The sequence below is a fragment of the Chelonoidis abingdonii genome, chromosome 3 (assembly GCF_003597395.2).
Source record: "Chelonoidis abingdonii isolate Lonesome George chromosome 3, CheloAbing_2.0, whole genome shotgun sequence".
NCBI lineage: Eukaryota > Metazoa > Chordata > Testudines > Testudinidae > Chelonoidis > Chelonoidis abingdonii.
Genome location: NC_133771.1, coordinates 60,201,971 through 60,219,769, shown reverse-complemented (window position 1 = coordinate 60,219,769; position 17,799 = coordinate 60,201,971). Strand labels below are relative to the sequence as shown.

Genomic DNA, 17,799 nt, shown 5'->3' with positions numbered 1-17,799 from the left:
AACTACCCCTCCTGCCCACCGGGTGGAGGGGATCTTGAGGTGGGGTGTGTGTAGTAGGGTGGCCAGCACCCTGGCCTGAAAGCATGCCCAGGGTCCAGGAGGGACTCAGGCTCAGCGGCAAGTGGGACACCGGCCTGCAGAGGGCGCTCTGGAGCTGGAAACACTAATTCCCTGGACGACCAGCAGGAGGCACCGCATCGGTGAGTCCCGCCCAGTGACATCGCCCCTTTTTTTCACAACAACAACTAAGGAATGAACCCAGTCTATTGGGTCTTCTACTCTATGAATGATGCCATCTGCTGTCATGTTTTGCAGCTATCATCTCTTTTTCAAGGCTTACGGAATACTATCAGTAGGACCCTACCAAATTCATGGTCCATTTTGGTCAATTTCATGGTCATAGGATTTTCAATATTGTAAATTTCATTATTTTCGCTATTTAAATCTGAAATTTCATGGTGGTGTAATTGTAGGAGTCCTGACCCAAAAAGGAGTTGTTGGGGGAAGGGGTTGCAAGCTCATTGGAGGGGTCTTGTGGTACTACTATGCATACTTCTGCGCTGTTGCTGGCAGCAGCACTGCCTTCAGAGCTGGGCAGCTGGAGAGCCACGGCTGCTGGCAGGGAGCCCAGCTCTGAAGGCAGAGCCACTGCCAGCAGCAGCTCAGATGTAAGGATGACGTGGTATGGTATTGGCACCCTTACTCCTGTGCTGCTGCTGGAGGGAAGCTTCCTTCAGAGCTGGGTGCCCAACCAACAGCCACCACTCTCCAGCTGCCCAGCTCTGAAGTCAGTGCAGAAGTAAGGGTGGCAATACCATGACCCCTGTAAAATAACCTTGTGACCTTTTGAACTCCCTTTTGGAGCAGGACCCCCAGTTTGAGAAACACTGGTCTCTCCTGTGAAATCTGTATAGTATAGGGTAAGAATACACAAAAGACCAGGTTTCACAGGGTGCGGGGGACCAGATTTCACTGTCAGTGATGTGTTTTTCATGGCCATGAATCTGGTAGGGCCCTAACTATAAGTGTCATGTAAAACAGACTTTGCATCCCTCACCCCCTAAATGTATATACTTCCATGTCATATGATCATATTTTTATATAGATCATATAATTCATGTTTAGTTTAGGTTTGATACCATTATTGTGACACTCTATGGCACACATCCTTTTAATAAGATCAGGGTATTTTGTGTGTGATTTATGTCTCTCAATGTGCTAATCATAACTTCTTGGTTGGCTGTTTTATCTTTGCACCTGAGTAACAGTTCACATTTTCTCTCAAGACTGGAATTTGTTTCTCACGATATGATTTTAGTCTGATCCACTGAGCTTTATAATCTCTTTGGATTGCTGTATTTCAGACATTTATGGCCTTGTCTATTTTGTATGAAACATATATAGGTCATTTGTGCATATTTTTATTAAGCTGTAAATCCAAAAGGATGGCTATTTTTTTATTGATTTCACGACATTCTGTCTGTAACAATCTGTCTGTTCCCATAATTTCTCTGTATATCTTTGCGGTGTGGCTGGGCTTATTTCTGTTTCTGCATGTTGTCTGGATGCTGGACTTTTTCTGTGCTCATACTAAGCTTTTCATATAACTTATGTTGTGCCTTATCTGATATGTTTTTTTCCCTTTGCTATTTTATTTTCTTTAATCTTTTTTCTCATTGGCCAGAGGTCTGGAAGCTCTGGGTCCTTGGGTCAGGAACCTCTGGGTTCTTGACCCTGGGACAGTCCTCATCGCAGGGCTGCTTCAGAGCTCCGTCTGAAATTGACATTCTTGTCAGTCTCACAAGAATGTCAATTTCACTCGGCAGCTGCCAGTCCTGGGGAGCAAATTTTCTTTCAGAAACACAATGCTGGTGTGCGTTGGTGTTTCTGAAATGAAGGTTTTTTTCAAAATCCCTGGTTTATGAGAAAATCTGAGTTTGTTTCAAATTGGAATGAACCCAGATTTCAAAGTATTTGTCAGAAATGTCTGTATTTTGAAATTTGAGTTCGTTCTGATTTGGAACAAACCCAAAATTTCTTACAAAGTTTTGGCCAGGTTTACTTAAAAGGGATTTTTTTTAATTGTTAGTTTTAAAAGGTGACACCCCCTTACCCTCCAAGGAAATATTTATATCCAAGGCGGAACCCTTATATTTCTACCTCTGCCACCTGATTCTGTCCCTTTACATTACTATCTTAAATCCTCATATTATGGCTACCATCTGTCTGGACAAAGAAGGATAAGTCTCCCCTCAAAACCACTCCTTGATTGGCTGGAACATTTTCTGTTGTGTAACACGTGACAGTCCCTTCATTCTCAGGGACATGCATCTCGCCCACACAGCACTCCTACTCCTTCCTGATTTGTGAAGAAAGTGATTAGGAGTGTGACCAAGAATTCTATTCAGGACTCCAACATGTCTGATTATTTTTTACTTTGTGTGTGAATAACAGCACCAAGTCCAAGTCCATACTGTGTTCTGTTTCTATCATCTATTTATTGTCAAATGGTTGTTTCCAACAGTACAATTGATGTCACCTTATCTTGGACTTGGTGGTGTTCCGCCAAGGGTTCCACCTTGGATATAAATATTATCTTGGAGGGTAAGGGGGTGTCACCTTTTAAAACTAACAATTAAAAAAAAATCCCTTTTAAGTAGATCCAGTGGGCACAAGTGAAATAATTTCATGGATGATATGTGTTCCCACTGGCAGTGAAATGTGACAACCTCAGTGATCCTGACATTATACAATACACTGAGATTTCTCACAGAAGAAGAATTATAGATAGATCTCACTGCCTGGGAAATGCTCTAACTGTAGCCCCAGATTTCTCTTTTGCTTTTCACAAAAATGGTTCCTGAAATTTTATGGCATTGTAGGGGCCCTTTTCATATCTATGTTGTACCCTGATCACTTATAGTAGGTGGAAATTTACTCTGTATTGCTCATAGAACATAAGTGAGAATTCTGTGTGACTAAATGGCAATCTCTAATTACACATGTACAGTACAACTACATTAAATTTCCCATTTACAAAAGAAAAATGTTCCTATTCAAATATAGATATTTTTCTTTTTCAGCCCTCTTTACAAATGCTATTTATGTTGAATGGAGACATGTGAAAGAAAAGAAAGGACAAAGTGTACAAAAGAGAAAGGTATCATTATTGACAGTCATGAATTCCATTTAGTAACAGACCAATACTTTTGTTATGATTTCTTTTGTTCTTTGATATGTTTTAAAAATTTATTCTTATTATTGTTAACCTTATTGGCCATAGATTTTTTTTTTTTACTGGTACCTTTAGCTTCCCTTATCAACTGAGTTTCTTTAATGATAATTTATAGTCACTGCCATCTGATGATTCCCAGGTACCCAAGACAGTAAGTCCTCTTGTTGCCCCTGGCCCCAGTGAGAGGGAGTCTTGCCTGTGATGGGTGTTAGCTCTGTACCACCAGCAGCTTTTCAGCCACTCAAGCACTCTCCTCTGGGTTATGCCAGCCTTGTCTTTGCCTTGCAGATTAAAAAGAGGTGCACCCCAACAGTCCCCAAGTCCCTCTGAAGCATTCCCCTGTGATATTCAGCCCCTGACACTGGCTACTCATCGAAATCTCAGATCTTCTGCTCCCAAAGGAACAAGGTACCCCAGTTTACCAGTTTTACCTTAAATTCCTGCTCTTGTAAAATGCACAGCACTTATAACAACACACAAGGTTTATTTAAGAAAAAAACAGAGGTTCCAACTAGAAACAAACAAGAGTGATGGAAAAAAATGGCTACAATACAAAATAAAATAATAAAATGTAACTAGGGCCTACACTTATTGATAGTTACCAATAAAGTAGGTTCCCCATTTCCACCCCAAAGTTCAGCCTGTTGTAGAGCTGGCTGGCTTCACAGGAGCCTGGATCCAATCTTTTATGAAACACTCCCACTCAGCAAGATATCTCCTCAGAGAAATGGATGCAGAGTGTCTTTCTCCACCCTGTGATAAACTGAATCAGTCTTTTGTCTTTATTCACAGACAGAGCGATCCCCTGCCCGTTGTAATTTTCCTTTTTACCGCCAAGTGGTTTTAATTGTTTGCAGTTGTCTTTGATGGTTTTCTACTGAGTGTTCTGGGATGGGACAAGGGTAGACGATTGAACCTCGCACTACATCATCAGCTAACCAGAGAGAGGCAACAGCTCCCTCCCACTTGAATGGGCCATCACTAATTCCCTGGTGACCAATTTCTACTCCAAGACCATAAGGCACAGTTTTCAACATAATTACATTTATTTCTTAAATATACCTGTACACATCTTTCAATGATTATGAGTAGGACTCTGTGTCTGTCACAGAGGTCGCAGAAGTCACAGATTCCATGACTTTCCATGACCTCTGACTTGTACAGTGGCCAAGGTGATGACCCCAGGGCTGCCCAAGCTGCTCAGGTGGCCCTGGGGACCGCTCGAGCAATGGCCAATGCAACTGACCTGGGGACTGCCTGAGCAGTGGTCCCGGGGCAGCTGGAGCAGCTGCTGTTTGGTTGCCCCAGTAGCTGGTGCCACTGGTCTTGGGGTGCATCCCCACCCTAAGCTGCAGGCCCCCTGGGGTGTGGCCACCCCTGACCAGTGGGCCCCCCCCAGGGCACCCCTGCCAACAGCCTTCCTGCCAGCTCCCCCCAGCAGTACTGCTCTCCCCCTACAGTTTAGTCAGTGGTATTTATGGTATAAGTCATGGACAGGTCATGGACCATGAATTTTTGTTTATTGTTCGTGACCTGTCCATGACTTTTACTAAAAATACCCGTGACTAAATCATAGCTTTAATTATGAGTATTGATAAATTACAAGCTTTCAGTAGAGACCTCACATGCCACACTTTATGGAAAATATCATGAAAGCAGTGCATTAAATGTGGTGAGTTTGTCAGGTCTGAGATAGCAGTTGCTTGTAAAGAACAGTGAGACCCCTCTGCCAACTGGCATCAATGATGTCGCACCATCAGCCTCCTGTTTTTTCTATTTTCTATATATGGATTTATTGAATTATTTATTTATTTATTTGATGATTTTGCATCCCTTGTTAACCAGGTTGATAGCTTTGCCCCCAAAACAGCCTTTTTGTCATAATTGAGGAACTGTGGCTTTTGGAGCATCTATTAGAGAACTCTAAATGTTCATTTACACTTCTCTGTTAAATTTTTTTCTCCTACTCTACTTTGCTTCTAATTATTTTTACTTTGGAGAAATCGGCCCTTTTCAATCTATATTAATAATGGGGCCTGTATTCTATTTGCATACAATGGTCGTAATGAAGTCAGGATTAAAGCTGGTTGAAAATTTTCAGATAGAACATTTTTTTTGCACTGGAAAATGCTAATTTGCTGAAATCTAAACATTTAATAAGTGTGTTGATTTCCTCAATATTTTTGACAAAAAGTTATCAAAACACTTCATTTCAATAATGTTGAAGTGTTTTATTTTGGCTGGCATATTATAAAGTTAAATTAAGTGCTCTGATCTTATCAAAATAAAATATTTTGATAAGGCCCTTTTGATATTTCTAAAACATTTTTCAGAAATGTTGTTTTGTGGGCCATTTTGAATCTTCAACTTTTCACTCTAATTTGGGACGAAAGCAAATATTGGAATCTGTGTTCTGTGGGAAATTGTGAATTTCAACCAGTTTGTCATCCTTTTTTGTATACAGATGACTAATTTTTAGTCCAGGGATCAATTTCATCTTTTTCTGGTAGAAGCAGGTTTAATATTTAATTACCCTATGTTCTGTACAATACCTTTCCTGTTAGAAAGTGCAAGGACATTTTACTAGTCGCAACATGTGATCTCAAATGTATGTTCCACAGGATGAAGACTTCCTTGATAGACACCACTAGAAACAGATTCAAATTAATTTCTCATACAGATCCACCCGGAAAATCCAGATGGCTATCACTGTAAGGTATGACAAACAACGCAAAAACCAGGCCTGAGCTAGCATTTCTTGTACTGTAACTCCAAACTAAATTGATAAGAATTTTAAATGTGGAAGGAGGCTTGTGATGTGCTATATAAAAAAATCTACCAAATATTCAATTAAACAGAGTTAGTAAAAACAAGCTTGAAAAAATTACCTACATTCCTCTTTAACAGATGCACTATTTCTGGACATCATTTCAGCCTTGCTAATGTCAGAAGACTTTTTTACCTCACTAACGGGCATTATCAAGTTCTCTGCTGAAAGGAAGTTAAATAAAGTAATTTCAGGTTAGTGCAAGAGCCCAAACACAAGACTCCTGGCTCTCCTGCCCATCTTTATCTTTGCCCTGTTGAATGATTCTTGTCTTTGTGAACATGCAAGACTGGGGAATTTGTTTTTCTTTTTTTGCCCTGTGCTTAATATTTGACCTTCATTTAAAACTTCCTGTACACAAGTCAGACTGCAAGCACTTCTAGACAGGGACTGTTGATGTCATCTTTAGGTTTAGCCCTAAATATGGGGCAGCCCATCACTGGGCCACCCCAGAAGGAACACTGAGGAGGGATTATGACTCTGGCTCACAATTCCTCCCCTCCTCAGCTCTTACTTTGGTAGAGTAAATACCTACTCTTCAGAACTACAGTAAGTGAACTTCTTCATCTGTACCTATCCCACTCCAGTGACACGAGTGTAAAAGGAGTTGCATGTTGGCTCTCTGCTGTGAAGGACTGGGGGTCTCAAGCCAGGTCCCCAGGCAGTCCTCAAAGAGAAGCTACCAGCTTGCAAGCAGCAGCAGAAAGTTTTAGCTGTTTGACCCTAGCTCACCAGAGGCACCACCCACTACTGGAGGAGATATCCGGCCTCTTTGATTGGGTCAAACTTACTATTTAAGCCAGAAGGAGCCACAGGAAGTTGTATGAGCAACCAGTTAATATCCTGGGCTGGTTACTACATTGGACCCGGACTTTTCACCCAACTCCTGAGCCCTGCCTTGTTCCAGACCTCTGTCTTGTTTCTAGTTCCTGCCCATCTGCCTTGCTCCAGATCCCTGCTTCTGCCCTGACCACTAGTTTGACTGCCTACATCACAATCCACAACATTGATCTGCCTCCTTTTGCCCACTGGCTCTCAGGGGAAGGGGTGTGAAAGGGAAGAGGCAACATTCTACAGGGAACTAACAGCTGTGATCTATGTAGTAGTACTGTGCCCATTCAGGGAGGCAGAATGAGGCCCTGGCAGGCCACATTAGGGCTAGAGATGATTTTGCCTTATACAACAACAACAAAAGAATCAAACAATATGTATATATAGAATGAAAACACTAATACAAGATGACTTATTTTATCATGCAAAGAAAACATAAGAGGAGTTAAGAGTTTAATACTCAGATTAAATACCACATTATGGTTTAATAATGGTTTTGTATTGGTGTATTATATACTACAGGTCACAGAAAGAAGATAAGTACAAGTAATGAATTCTATACTGTAGCTTGTTATAAATGATATTTCATCCAGAGGTGCACTCAGTGCAGTGGTCCTGTATATTTTCTGGGAGTAGATACAGATTTACAATTTTTGCAACATTATTTTTCACCAAAACTTCTACAAAATATTTTTGTCGCTCTGATTGCTCAGTCCCTTTCGTTGACATAAATGGGGCTACTTTTGTAGGAAGGTGCTAATTAAAGAGAATATGTAGAGCTGAGTGCAAATTGGAATATCCATTGCATGAGAAATTTTGATATTTCAACACTTGTTTTTGTCCAGAATTGGGATAAGAATTGAAATATTGAAATTTTTGGCAGAATGAAACATTACAAAATTTTGATGTAGAAGTTATTAAACATTTCATTATGACATCTTCAATCAAAACATTTTGATATTTTGGAATAGAAATATTTCATTTTGGTTTGTTGAACTAACCCAAAACATTTAGCTTCAAGTAAGTTAAACATTAAATTGCATTTCCTGATAATGCACATTGCCTCATAGGTAGCTGTAGTTCAGATGCCTGATGCCCCCATTGTCTTCCAGGGGTTGGCGTCCCAGGCTACAACATCTCCCAGGATTCCCCCACAGCTTTGTGACTCCCATGATGCACCACCCTGCTCAATTAGAGGGGAGACTGCATTGTGTCACGGGAGATGTAGTCCAGCTTTAGAGTGGAAACTTCATTTTCTGCTAAAAAGTCATTCACACAGAAAATCAACCACTGGCTCTACAAATACCGGTGACAAAATCTTGCTGTGTGTTGTAAGATTTCTTAAAATATATAGAGTTTGGTCATGAGAGAGAACAGTTCCCTGTGCCAGATTTATCTTCTTGGCTGGCTTCCCCAAAATATTTGACTTTTGCCTTCCCATGCTCAGTTTTACTTCTTCAACTTTTACTATTTGATACAGTGCCAGTAGTTGTTGTGCTGGTAGGAGACTAGTAATACACCAAGGATTATTTTTCTGCTGCGTTGGTTGGATTCTTAAATTGCTTGTGGCTTTTTTGATGTTGGAGGAGAATTTATTCTACTGCCTGTGTGGAACACATCAGTAGTCAGATCCAAGTGTCATAAACTGTGCAGAGAAGAGATTAAAGGATGATTGTGATAAGTAGATACAAGGAGATGTCTGATGTTTTCTTTCCCTTTGTTTAGGTTTATTATTTCCAGAAAGTTAAGTAAATAGAGCTGTTTGGGAGACTTGTTTATTTTAGATTTTCAGTTCTCTTGAAAAGATTTTGAAGCTTGATGTCAGTGGAGATGTTTTAAGTCTTCAGCCCACCCAACCCAGTTGCTGCTTTCATGAGTCCCAAGTTGAGAGAGAGAGAGAGTGTGTGTAAATGTATATAGCAATGGTCCTCTTGCTATTTCTTGTCTGTGACAGATGTTGACTTGCTCCTACCTCTGCCTAGCAGACAGTCATACCATACCAGCCATGGAGGAGGAGTGGGAAAGAAGACAAGCCCCTCAGCATCTCTGGCCTTTGTAGTGAGGAGGCGGAGACTAGGGGCTTGTCTACACTACCAAGTTTTGTTGACAAAACTTATGTTGACACCCAAAAGTTGACAAAACAAAAATCGCTAAAGGGTGTTCACACTTGCTCCCTTGGTCGACAGATCATATCATGTCATTGACAGGGTGAGCAATGCAGTGTGGGTATGTAACGTGGTGCATCTAAGGATTCTCTCCGAGTTCTCGCACAGCCCCCTCAGCTGCCCAGAGTATCATCATGAGTAGCTCTGTGAGCTCTCCATGCTGAGGAACGGCAAAGCAGCACAGCAATCTGTCCCTCTCCCCCTGCAGCAGCAGTCTGCCTCCTACTGTGTTCCTAGTGTAGGGAAGAACAGGAGCATTCCAATGATTTGCCCTTTATTTGTTCCCCAAACAGAGCATACTTCCCGGAGCTTTGAAAGGGGAGGGGCGCATGCCTGCAAGGCAGCAAAGATCACAGCACTCAGCAGAACAATCAGGGCAGGCATTATGGGATACTGGCAGAAGCCAGTTCCCTCCACAAAACAATCAGCAGTGTCTACACTGGCTCTTTGTCAACAATAAAGGGAGGGGAAAAGATACAAGTCTCTCGTAGGGGTGGAAGTTTTTTGTTGCCAAACGTGGGCATTTTTCGTGACAAAAGTCTCCTTCTAGTGTGTACGCTCTTGCTGTTTTATTGCCAAAAGGCAGGTTTTTGCGACAAAACTTACCACTGCAGACAAGCCCTAGATTATCTACATTTACCTCCTCTCTTTCACCTTGCTAATAGCACCTAAAATAAAGTCCAAAAAAATAAAAAAATAAAAAGTGCCAGTGCAAGGCAAAATAAGGCAAAAAACATAGATATGATTGTGAGGAACGTTATTGGTTTTGTTTTATGGTAGCAAATTAGGGTGGCTCGTCAGTACCACCTGGAATAAGTCCACGAAGCAGTTGTTCCTGGAATTCCAGCAGGCAGCGCCACAGAGTGTTGTACTTCACTTCATTAGAAAAGAAAGATGTGATGCTGTATCTCTTCAGTAGGAAATAAACAGTTCTTTGATATTTAATATAACTGTCTGTGGTAAATTGTGTAAGCAGAACATTTGCAAGAACCGTGTGAATCATTACATGTAAAGGGATTGTGGGAATTGGTGGCACTAAAGACTGCAATCAGTGCATTTATGTAGTCAAAATGATTGCTGAAACATTAGTGCTGAGTTGTATTATTTTTATGTTGTTGCAAACTTTAACTAATGAGTCAGAAATGAAGGAAAGAACATGTGGTCCAGCAAACAGGAATGAACCAGTTTAAGTTTCAGTTTGCTCCTGGACCTTATACGTTCTCCATTAGAGAGCCACAGCAGGAACTGTAAAAATTTATTATCACAGGACCTATTCTTGATAAGAGCTTCTACAAACACATAGGGATATTCTATAGAAATGTTGGATCAGACTACGACAACTAGTATTAATGCCTCACAGATTATCCATCCACTTCTATTAAGATCATCACTCTAATATACAGATGTCCCTAATTTCTACATTCTGAATTGTTCAGGATCATACAGGAGACAGAGAGACTCTAAAATCCAAACAATAGAAGGGGTTGCAGGGTTGGACAGTTACAGTAGTCCAAATCAGTGAAGCTATGATGATTCACACAAGTGAAGATCTGGCCTATGTGCTTAAATCTTTTATACAGATCTCACTGGACCTAAACAGATCACTGAGAGTAAATGTAGGACCCCACAAGAGTGTTTTACAGTGACATTTCAAGGTGAACTCATTGCAAACAGAGATTGATTTAAGCAGGGATTGGCAACCTTTGGCCTGCGTCCCACCAGGGTTAGCACCCTGGTGGGCCGGGTCCGTTTGTTTACCTGCCGCATCTGCAGGTTCGGCCAATCGTGGCTCCCACTGGCTGCGGTTCGCCGCTCCAGGCCAATGGGGCTTGCGGGAAGTGGCACGGGCCAAGGGATATGGCACGGGCCAAGGGCCGCCACTTCCCGCCGCCTCCACTGGCCTGAAGCAGCAAACTGCGGCCAGTGGGAGCCGCAATCGGCTGAACCTGCAGACGCAGCAGGTAAACCAACCAGCCCGGCCCACCAGGGTGCTTACCCTGGCAAGCTGTGTGCCAAAGGCTGCCAATCCTTGGTTTTTAAGATTAGTTTAATAGTTACATTAACAAAATCAATTATAGGATACCCAAACAAACTCATTACAAAGGTGTTGCTCAAATCACTAAATAAGGGAATAGGATCTGAATGCTATCATTATTAACTGATTTTTTGATGGCATCTGTGTTGCAGCCCTAAACCTATGCTCAAACATGGCATCTGTATGGCCAATTGTCGGTCTAAAGGTCACATTGGTACCGTGTGCAACACCGTAGTGCCGTGTGCTACCCTATGGTGTGGTGTGCAACATTATAGTGCTGTGTGCCTATTTTCGAACCTTCTGTCTGGTCAAGTTCGTGCCGTGTGCTACACTATGTGGCCGTGTGCAAAAAATACAGGGCTGTGTGCAAAAAGTAGTGTGCCGGGTGCAGCTCCTATCGACGTAGAGGGCACCAGCTCGGAATCTGGAAGGTGAAGGAGCTAGGGACCAATCAGACGCTGACACAAGTAAGAGTCTTCAAATAAAACCATGTCTCGCGCCAAAAACAACAAGAGTATCCGCGTGTTAGCTGAAAGGCCTGATCACCCTTTCAGCCAGGATCTCCTCCGGATTTTCCCGGCTCGTGTCGTATCGATTTTTCTTTTGGATTACTTCTCACCAATTCGTCATGCCCTTGGTGTCTGTACTGCTGGTCAGCTGTGCCTGGAGTGTGGTATGTGCATTTTGTTTTCTGTAAATACTCTGTTCGTTCAGCCTCTTCTTTCCTTCTTTTTCTTTCTTTCTCTCCCTTACTTGGTACAAGGTTGTGTATACAGTATATGAAAGTCAAATTGTTGTATTGATTGCTATTGTGACGGGTTGGTGTATTTTATAATATTTGGTTAATGTGTGTACAGTTTACTTAGTTTTGTGTATCTGCTCTGAATTTTAGTGAGCAGTTGATTATAAATCACTTGGTTTCTTGTTGTCGGATGTAAATAGACTGTTTTGATTGTGTGTGGTTTTATTCTGATAGTATTTCTAGTTGATAAATTGCCTCTCCCCAGCCCAAGTTGCAACTTATCCCCGCTAATAAACAGCCACGTGGTTTGAAATTTCAATCTGTCATGTTTTAATTTTCCTCTCTCAATCAAATACTTACTCGAACCTGCATCTGTCTCGGACAATCTGAAATCACTAAAGTAACTGCATTGGAAATTACCATGCATCAGTTAGCCTGCCCAGTCCTTAACTACACCGCTACCTCGATATAACACCATCTGATATAACACGAATTCGGATATAAGCCAGTAAAGCAGTGCTCCGGGGGCGCGGGGCTGTGCACTCCGGTGGATCAAAGCAAGTTCAATATAACACGGTTTCACCTATAACGTGGTAAGATTTTTTGGCTCCCAAGGACAGCGCTATATCAAGGTAGAGGTGTACTTAGGAATTGTTATGATGAGAATCAGTAATGAGCACATACAGTGATTGCCATCAAAAAGTCGACATTCGTCAACAGTCGCTATGCAGTGGAGCCTACCTAACATGTTGCAGTGTGTGTTCTTGGAATACAAAATAACTGTGGTAACTCTGTGATGTTTGGTGACTTTTTAAATTAACACCATTGTACCCTCATTGGCTATCATTGGCTCAGCATGAAGGGCTTAGAGGCCAGAAGGGAACATTGTGATAATCTAGTTTGACCTCCTGTATAACACAGGCCATATAACTTTCTCAGAATTATGCTTGTTTAAGATAGAATATTTTTCTAAAAGATCTGCTTTATCTTGATTTAAAAATTGCCAGTTATGGAGAATCCACCACAACCCTTGGTAAGTTGTTCCAATAGTTAATTACCCTCACTGTGAAAAATGTGCACCATATTTCCAGTCAGAATTTGTCTAGCATCCACTTCCAGCCACTGAATCTTGGTATATGTTTAACTTCTAATCTGAAGAAAGAACAGGAGTACTTGTGGCACCTTAGAAACTAACAAATTTATTTCAGCATAAGCTTTCGTGGGCTACAGCTCACTTCTTCGGATGCATAGAATGGAACACACAGACAGGAGATATTTATACATACAGAGAACATGAAAAGGTGGAAGTACGCATACCAACTGGAAGAGTCCAATCAATTGAGATGAGCTATCATCAGCAGGAGAAAAAAAACCTTTGAAGTGATAATTGAGATGACCCACTGACGGTGTGAGGATACTTAACATGAGGAAATAGATTCAATTAGTGTAATGACCCAACCATTCCCAGTCTCTGTTTAAACCTAAGTTAATTGTATCTAATTTGCATATTAATTCGAGTTCAGCAGTCTCTCTTTGGAGTCTGTTTTTGAAGTTTTTTTGTTGCAAAATTGCCACCTTCAAGTCTGTCACTGAGTGGTTAGAGAGGTTGAAGTGTTCTTGCAGATACAGACTAACATGGCTGCTACTCTGAAAACTACTCTACAGAAAAATTGTCATTAAAAAGTCAGTATTTACCAACAGTTAACACATTGGTTAACACACTGGTATCTAAAATACCAAAATTATTTCCTGTTTTAAGTATAAAGAAAGATTGCAGTAGCTCAGTATCTCGTCACATACTGACTTTAAGTGACAATAGCAGCAGGAAAGGTCTTTCATGCTTTGAGGGTAGGACTTGTAAGTGAGAATATCCTGCTGTGGAAGAGAAGCCCTGCAGGGGCCAGGAAAAGGAGCCCAGAAGCAGAAGACTTCAACAGTTCAAAAGGCAAGGCAGAAGCAGTTACTAGTTTTAAGATTTATTTTTTGAATTTCATTAATAGAAGAACTATTAGTAGTGAATTAAGGCAATTCTCAAGAGGAGAACAAAGATACAATCATGTTTTTGTTAACATTTCCTTATGTAGAATAAGTCCCAAAGGAAACGATGATCCCGTCAATTTTTTGTTTATGATGGGCCTATTTTGATTTTGACCTTGTTGATAATTTTTTTTTAAAGCATAAATTCACTTACTCTGTCTAAAGTGAGATGGCATTTAACATACTTAATGTGGCTGTGAAATTGTCCTGTATTCATAAGTTTCACTTACCAGAATGAAGAGGCAACGAGAGGCAAGTTTTGCGTGCTCAGGAATGGTAGAAAACACTGACAAAATCAAGCAACCAAATACAAGAAGAAAACTGAAAAAGAAAAGAATATTAAAGAATTAAGAACACTTAATAAATATGTCCATCGAGTCTGCATTTTACAAATAGGTGAATTTAATAAAATGGCACTATATTATCTTAAATAACAAAAGAATTTTGGTAGAATTATATATAGTATTTTTAAATTTACAAGTTTCTAAACAGCAGTATAATAAAGGATAATAGAATTAAAGGAAATAACACAAGAATCTTTCATGGTGAGATGACTGTATATGCATGAGCTATCTCTTGGTGCTCCAATCTGGGAAATATATCCATTCTAAACTAGTGTTTAATGCTGGGTGACATTTTTTTTGTGGACAAAATTTTTTTTTTTTTATGGGAACCCTCCCCACAAATTTGGGTTGATAAAAATATTTAAAAAATGTGGGTTAAATTTGACAAATTGTTTTGGTTGAAAAAAACAATTCTGAAAAAGTCAAACATTTTGTTTCAATATTTTTGAACCTGAATATTTCCACTTTGATTCTAAAAGACTTTTTGTTTCAAATTTTACTTCCATTTTATTTTTATTTTTATTTTTTTGTAAGGCAAGAAACCACCCCCAAATGAAACCAAACATTTTGTTTGTTTGACCCAAACATTTTTTCTAGCTCAGCCATTGTACCAAAACAAACAAAAAAAATCATTTATTCACACAGCTCTACTAGTCTTAGGGGTTTCGAAGAACAACCATCAATTACGCTTTTCCATAATCTGAAAGATCCCTTAATGTTTGCCACAAGACTTCTCCATTGCCACCAAGGTATGCCAAAGAGAGCAAAGTCACAGACTCTGTGTCTCACTGCTATGTATGGCAATTGGGCACATCCTCGATGCTATGACTGTAAGGTATACTTTTGAAAATTATCACATTTTGAAAAGAGAAAATAAAACCTGATGCAAAATCCTCACTAAGTATTTTTCCACTCAAAGAAAGGAAAGATCTATCTTGGCCACAAGCTGACTATTCAAGTCAGAGCTGAGTATTCACAGACCAAGATTCAAAGAAGAAAACTATTACATTTAATAATGTAACAAAATGATGGCAAAATTGCAGGGGAAATTTACATTGCCATTTCCAAGACATGGATTTCTAGAGGACAAATCAGGCAGGCTCTGCTTACTGCACATTAATGAGATTTTGAACAGCAGTATATTCTGAGGTTTTTTTTATTGCAGATGATACAGGAAAAATTTAGAGTATATGTTTAATTGAGTTATATGTCATATCAAATTAATGTATAAGAAGCTAATGATATAGTATGTCTGAGCCAGTATGATCTTAATGATACAGAAAACTCTCTGTAAAATGTATACAAAGTATAACAATAAGATAACTTTTTTATAAACTGGTTGATTCACAAAAATAATTTGCTATATTTTTCTTTGCAATTGGTATTTTTAAGCAAAATGCTGTATTAGTATTTCTATAATGAAATTTTGTATTGAATTTTAAGTAGATATTGAATAAGAGTCAAATTCTGAAGTCCTTACTATGTTAATACTCAGACCCTATTCCAGAAGAATTCCCATGGAGTTTTGCCTGAATACAGTCTGATTATTAACAGACTAAGAACTTCAGGATTTGGCTCTGTAGAAGCAGAATAAATAACATAACTATGATTTATGGAGAGACAAGGTGGGTGAGGTAATATCTTTCATTGGACCAACTTCTCTGAGTGAGAGAGACAAGCTTTCTGTCTCTCTCTCTCATAGTAGAAGTTGGTCCAATACAAGATATTACCTTACCCACCTTATCTCTCTAACATCCTGGGACACATACAGCTACAACGACATTGCATATGACAGATGGAGTTGTATTGGATGTTCTGGGGAGTAATAAACCAGAAAAATAAAGTTTAAGTAGTTTGTGTAGCCCCACAGTAGAATTTATAGGGTCAGATTCTCCCTCCAAGCAGTGTAATCAGGAATAATTACACCAAGGGGAGGATAGCTCACTAGTTTGAGCATTAGTCTAGTAAACCCAGGGTTGTGAGCTCAATCCTTGAGGGAGCCACTTCAGAATCTGGGGCAAAATCAGTAGCTGGTCCTGCTAGTGAAGGCAGAGGGCTGGACTCAATGACCTTTCAGGATCCCTTCCAGCTCTAGCAGATAGGTATACCTCCATATATTTACCATCATTGAAATCTACCAGACAGCTGTCTGAATAGATGTTTATATGACATTGGCTATCATCTGTAATGTCTGCTCATCAGTTGAATTACACTCACTGCATAAACCTAATGTGAGTGAGTGGTGAATCAACTCTCCTTACCTAACTGTGTATCTATGAATACACCCTGGCTATTTCTTTCTACATTCCTGTGTTGGTTTTACTTCCCTTCCCCTTGTTGGAAATGCACTTCTCCTTCACTTTATCTGTTACTGTTGCCCTCAGCCCCACCATCCTGTTGTCAATTTTCCACCTTCATTTTCCTTTTGTGGTCTACCTCTCCATTTCTATGTACTTCTCCTTCTCTAGGGGCCTGGGCTTTGCTACTGACACAGCTGCTGCTGGAGCAACTTTCCCCTTTCACTCTGACGGCAGTTACTAGATATTTGGCAAGCAACAGGCTAAACTGTAGCTGTGAATTAGGAATATTTTTCCGCTACACTTAGCACTGTAGTCCCCATGTTAGTCTATATTCACCTATACTGAACACATCATTTTCTGATCTTTGGTTGCAAATTGATGATTGTGACCTTTGGTTATATTAAATCTTCTTCTTTAAAGAAACAAACCTCAAGTACACATGCAATTCTAGAACATGGTCCAAATGCAATACTTTAGGGCATTACTTTCTTAAATGATCAATTTCCATTTTGGGTAGTGTATGATTTTAAGCCTATCCTTTAAAACAAATAAGGGATGAGTTACCAGATTGACAGGACTAGAAAGACAAGTCCTCTATTTATACCCAGAACTAATTCAGCACTGGTAAAACCATCAGATTGACCAGTGAACCAGGGCCAGCTGCCTTCCAAGCACCCTTTCATGACCAGGGATGGCTCTGCTGCACTCTGCCTCAGTTTCCCCTCAGTCTCCTCAATAATTCACAAAACGCTGTCACAAGTCCAACAAAAACAGCCCTTCTTGGGGTTTGGTTTATTAAAATAAAGTTCAAAATCATTCACGCTGTCCTGAAAGTCCCATATAATTCAAGCTGCCACTCCTAGGCCTCTCCTACTCTCCGAGACATCGACAGACAAAACCTCCCCTCTGCTGCTCCCCTGTTGATTCAGGGTCCCATAAAGAGCCCTGTCCCTCTGCTTGTGGGCTTCTTACTATGTGCTTTCTATCTATAGCTTTCTCTAGCTTCCAGGCCCAAAGTTTTCCCTCTGATCAAGGGTCGCCTGAAGGAACCTTCTGCTCACTGCAGCTCTCTCAGCCTCTGCCACAGCTTCCTCCCTATATCTCCAGCTCCCTTCTGGCTCTTTATAGAGACCAGCAGTTCTCTATCAGGCCCCCTGGAGAGGCTGTTAGTGAGGCACAGGTGGTCTGGACCAGTTCCCCCTTAAAGGCCCCAGTCCACCCTGTGACACCCAACTTACGTGTTTTGTTATACCAATGAAAGTGCATGGAGGGTGCAAGGCACG

General features: G+C 40.5%; 1 protein-coding gene across 1 annotated transcript in view; it reads right to left on the bottom strand.

Moving 5' to 3' along the window:
* KCNQ5 (potassium voltage-gated channel subfamily Q member 5) overlaps positions 1 to 17,799 on the bottom strand; it is a 539,982-nt gene that overhangs the window by 143,316 nt on the left and 378,867 nt on the right. The window contains exon 2 of the mRNA XM_075063805.1: positions 14,103 to 14,193. Coding sequence (XP_074919906.1) covers positions 14,103 to 14,193 — 91 coding nt within the window. The remainder of the gene's footprint in view (positions 1 to 14,102; positions 14,194 to 17,799) is intronic.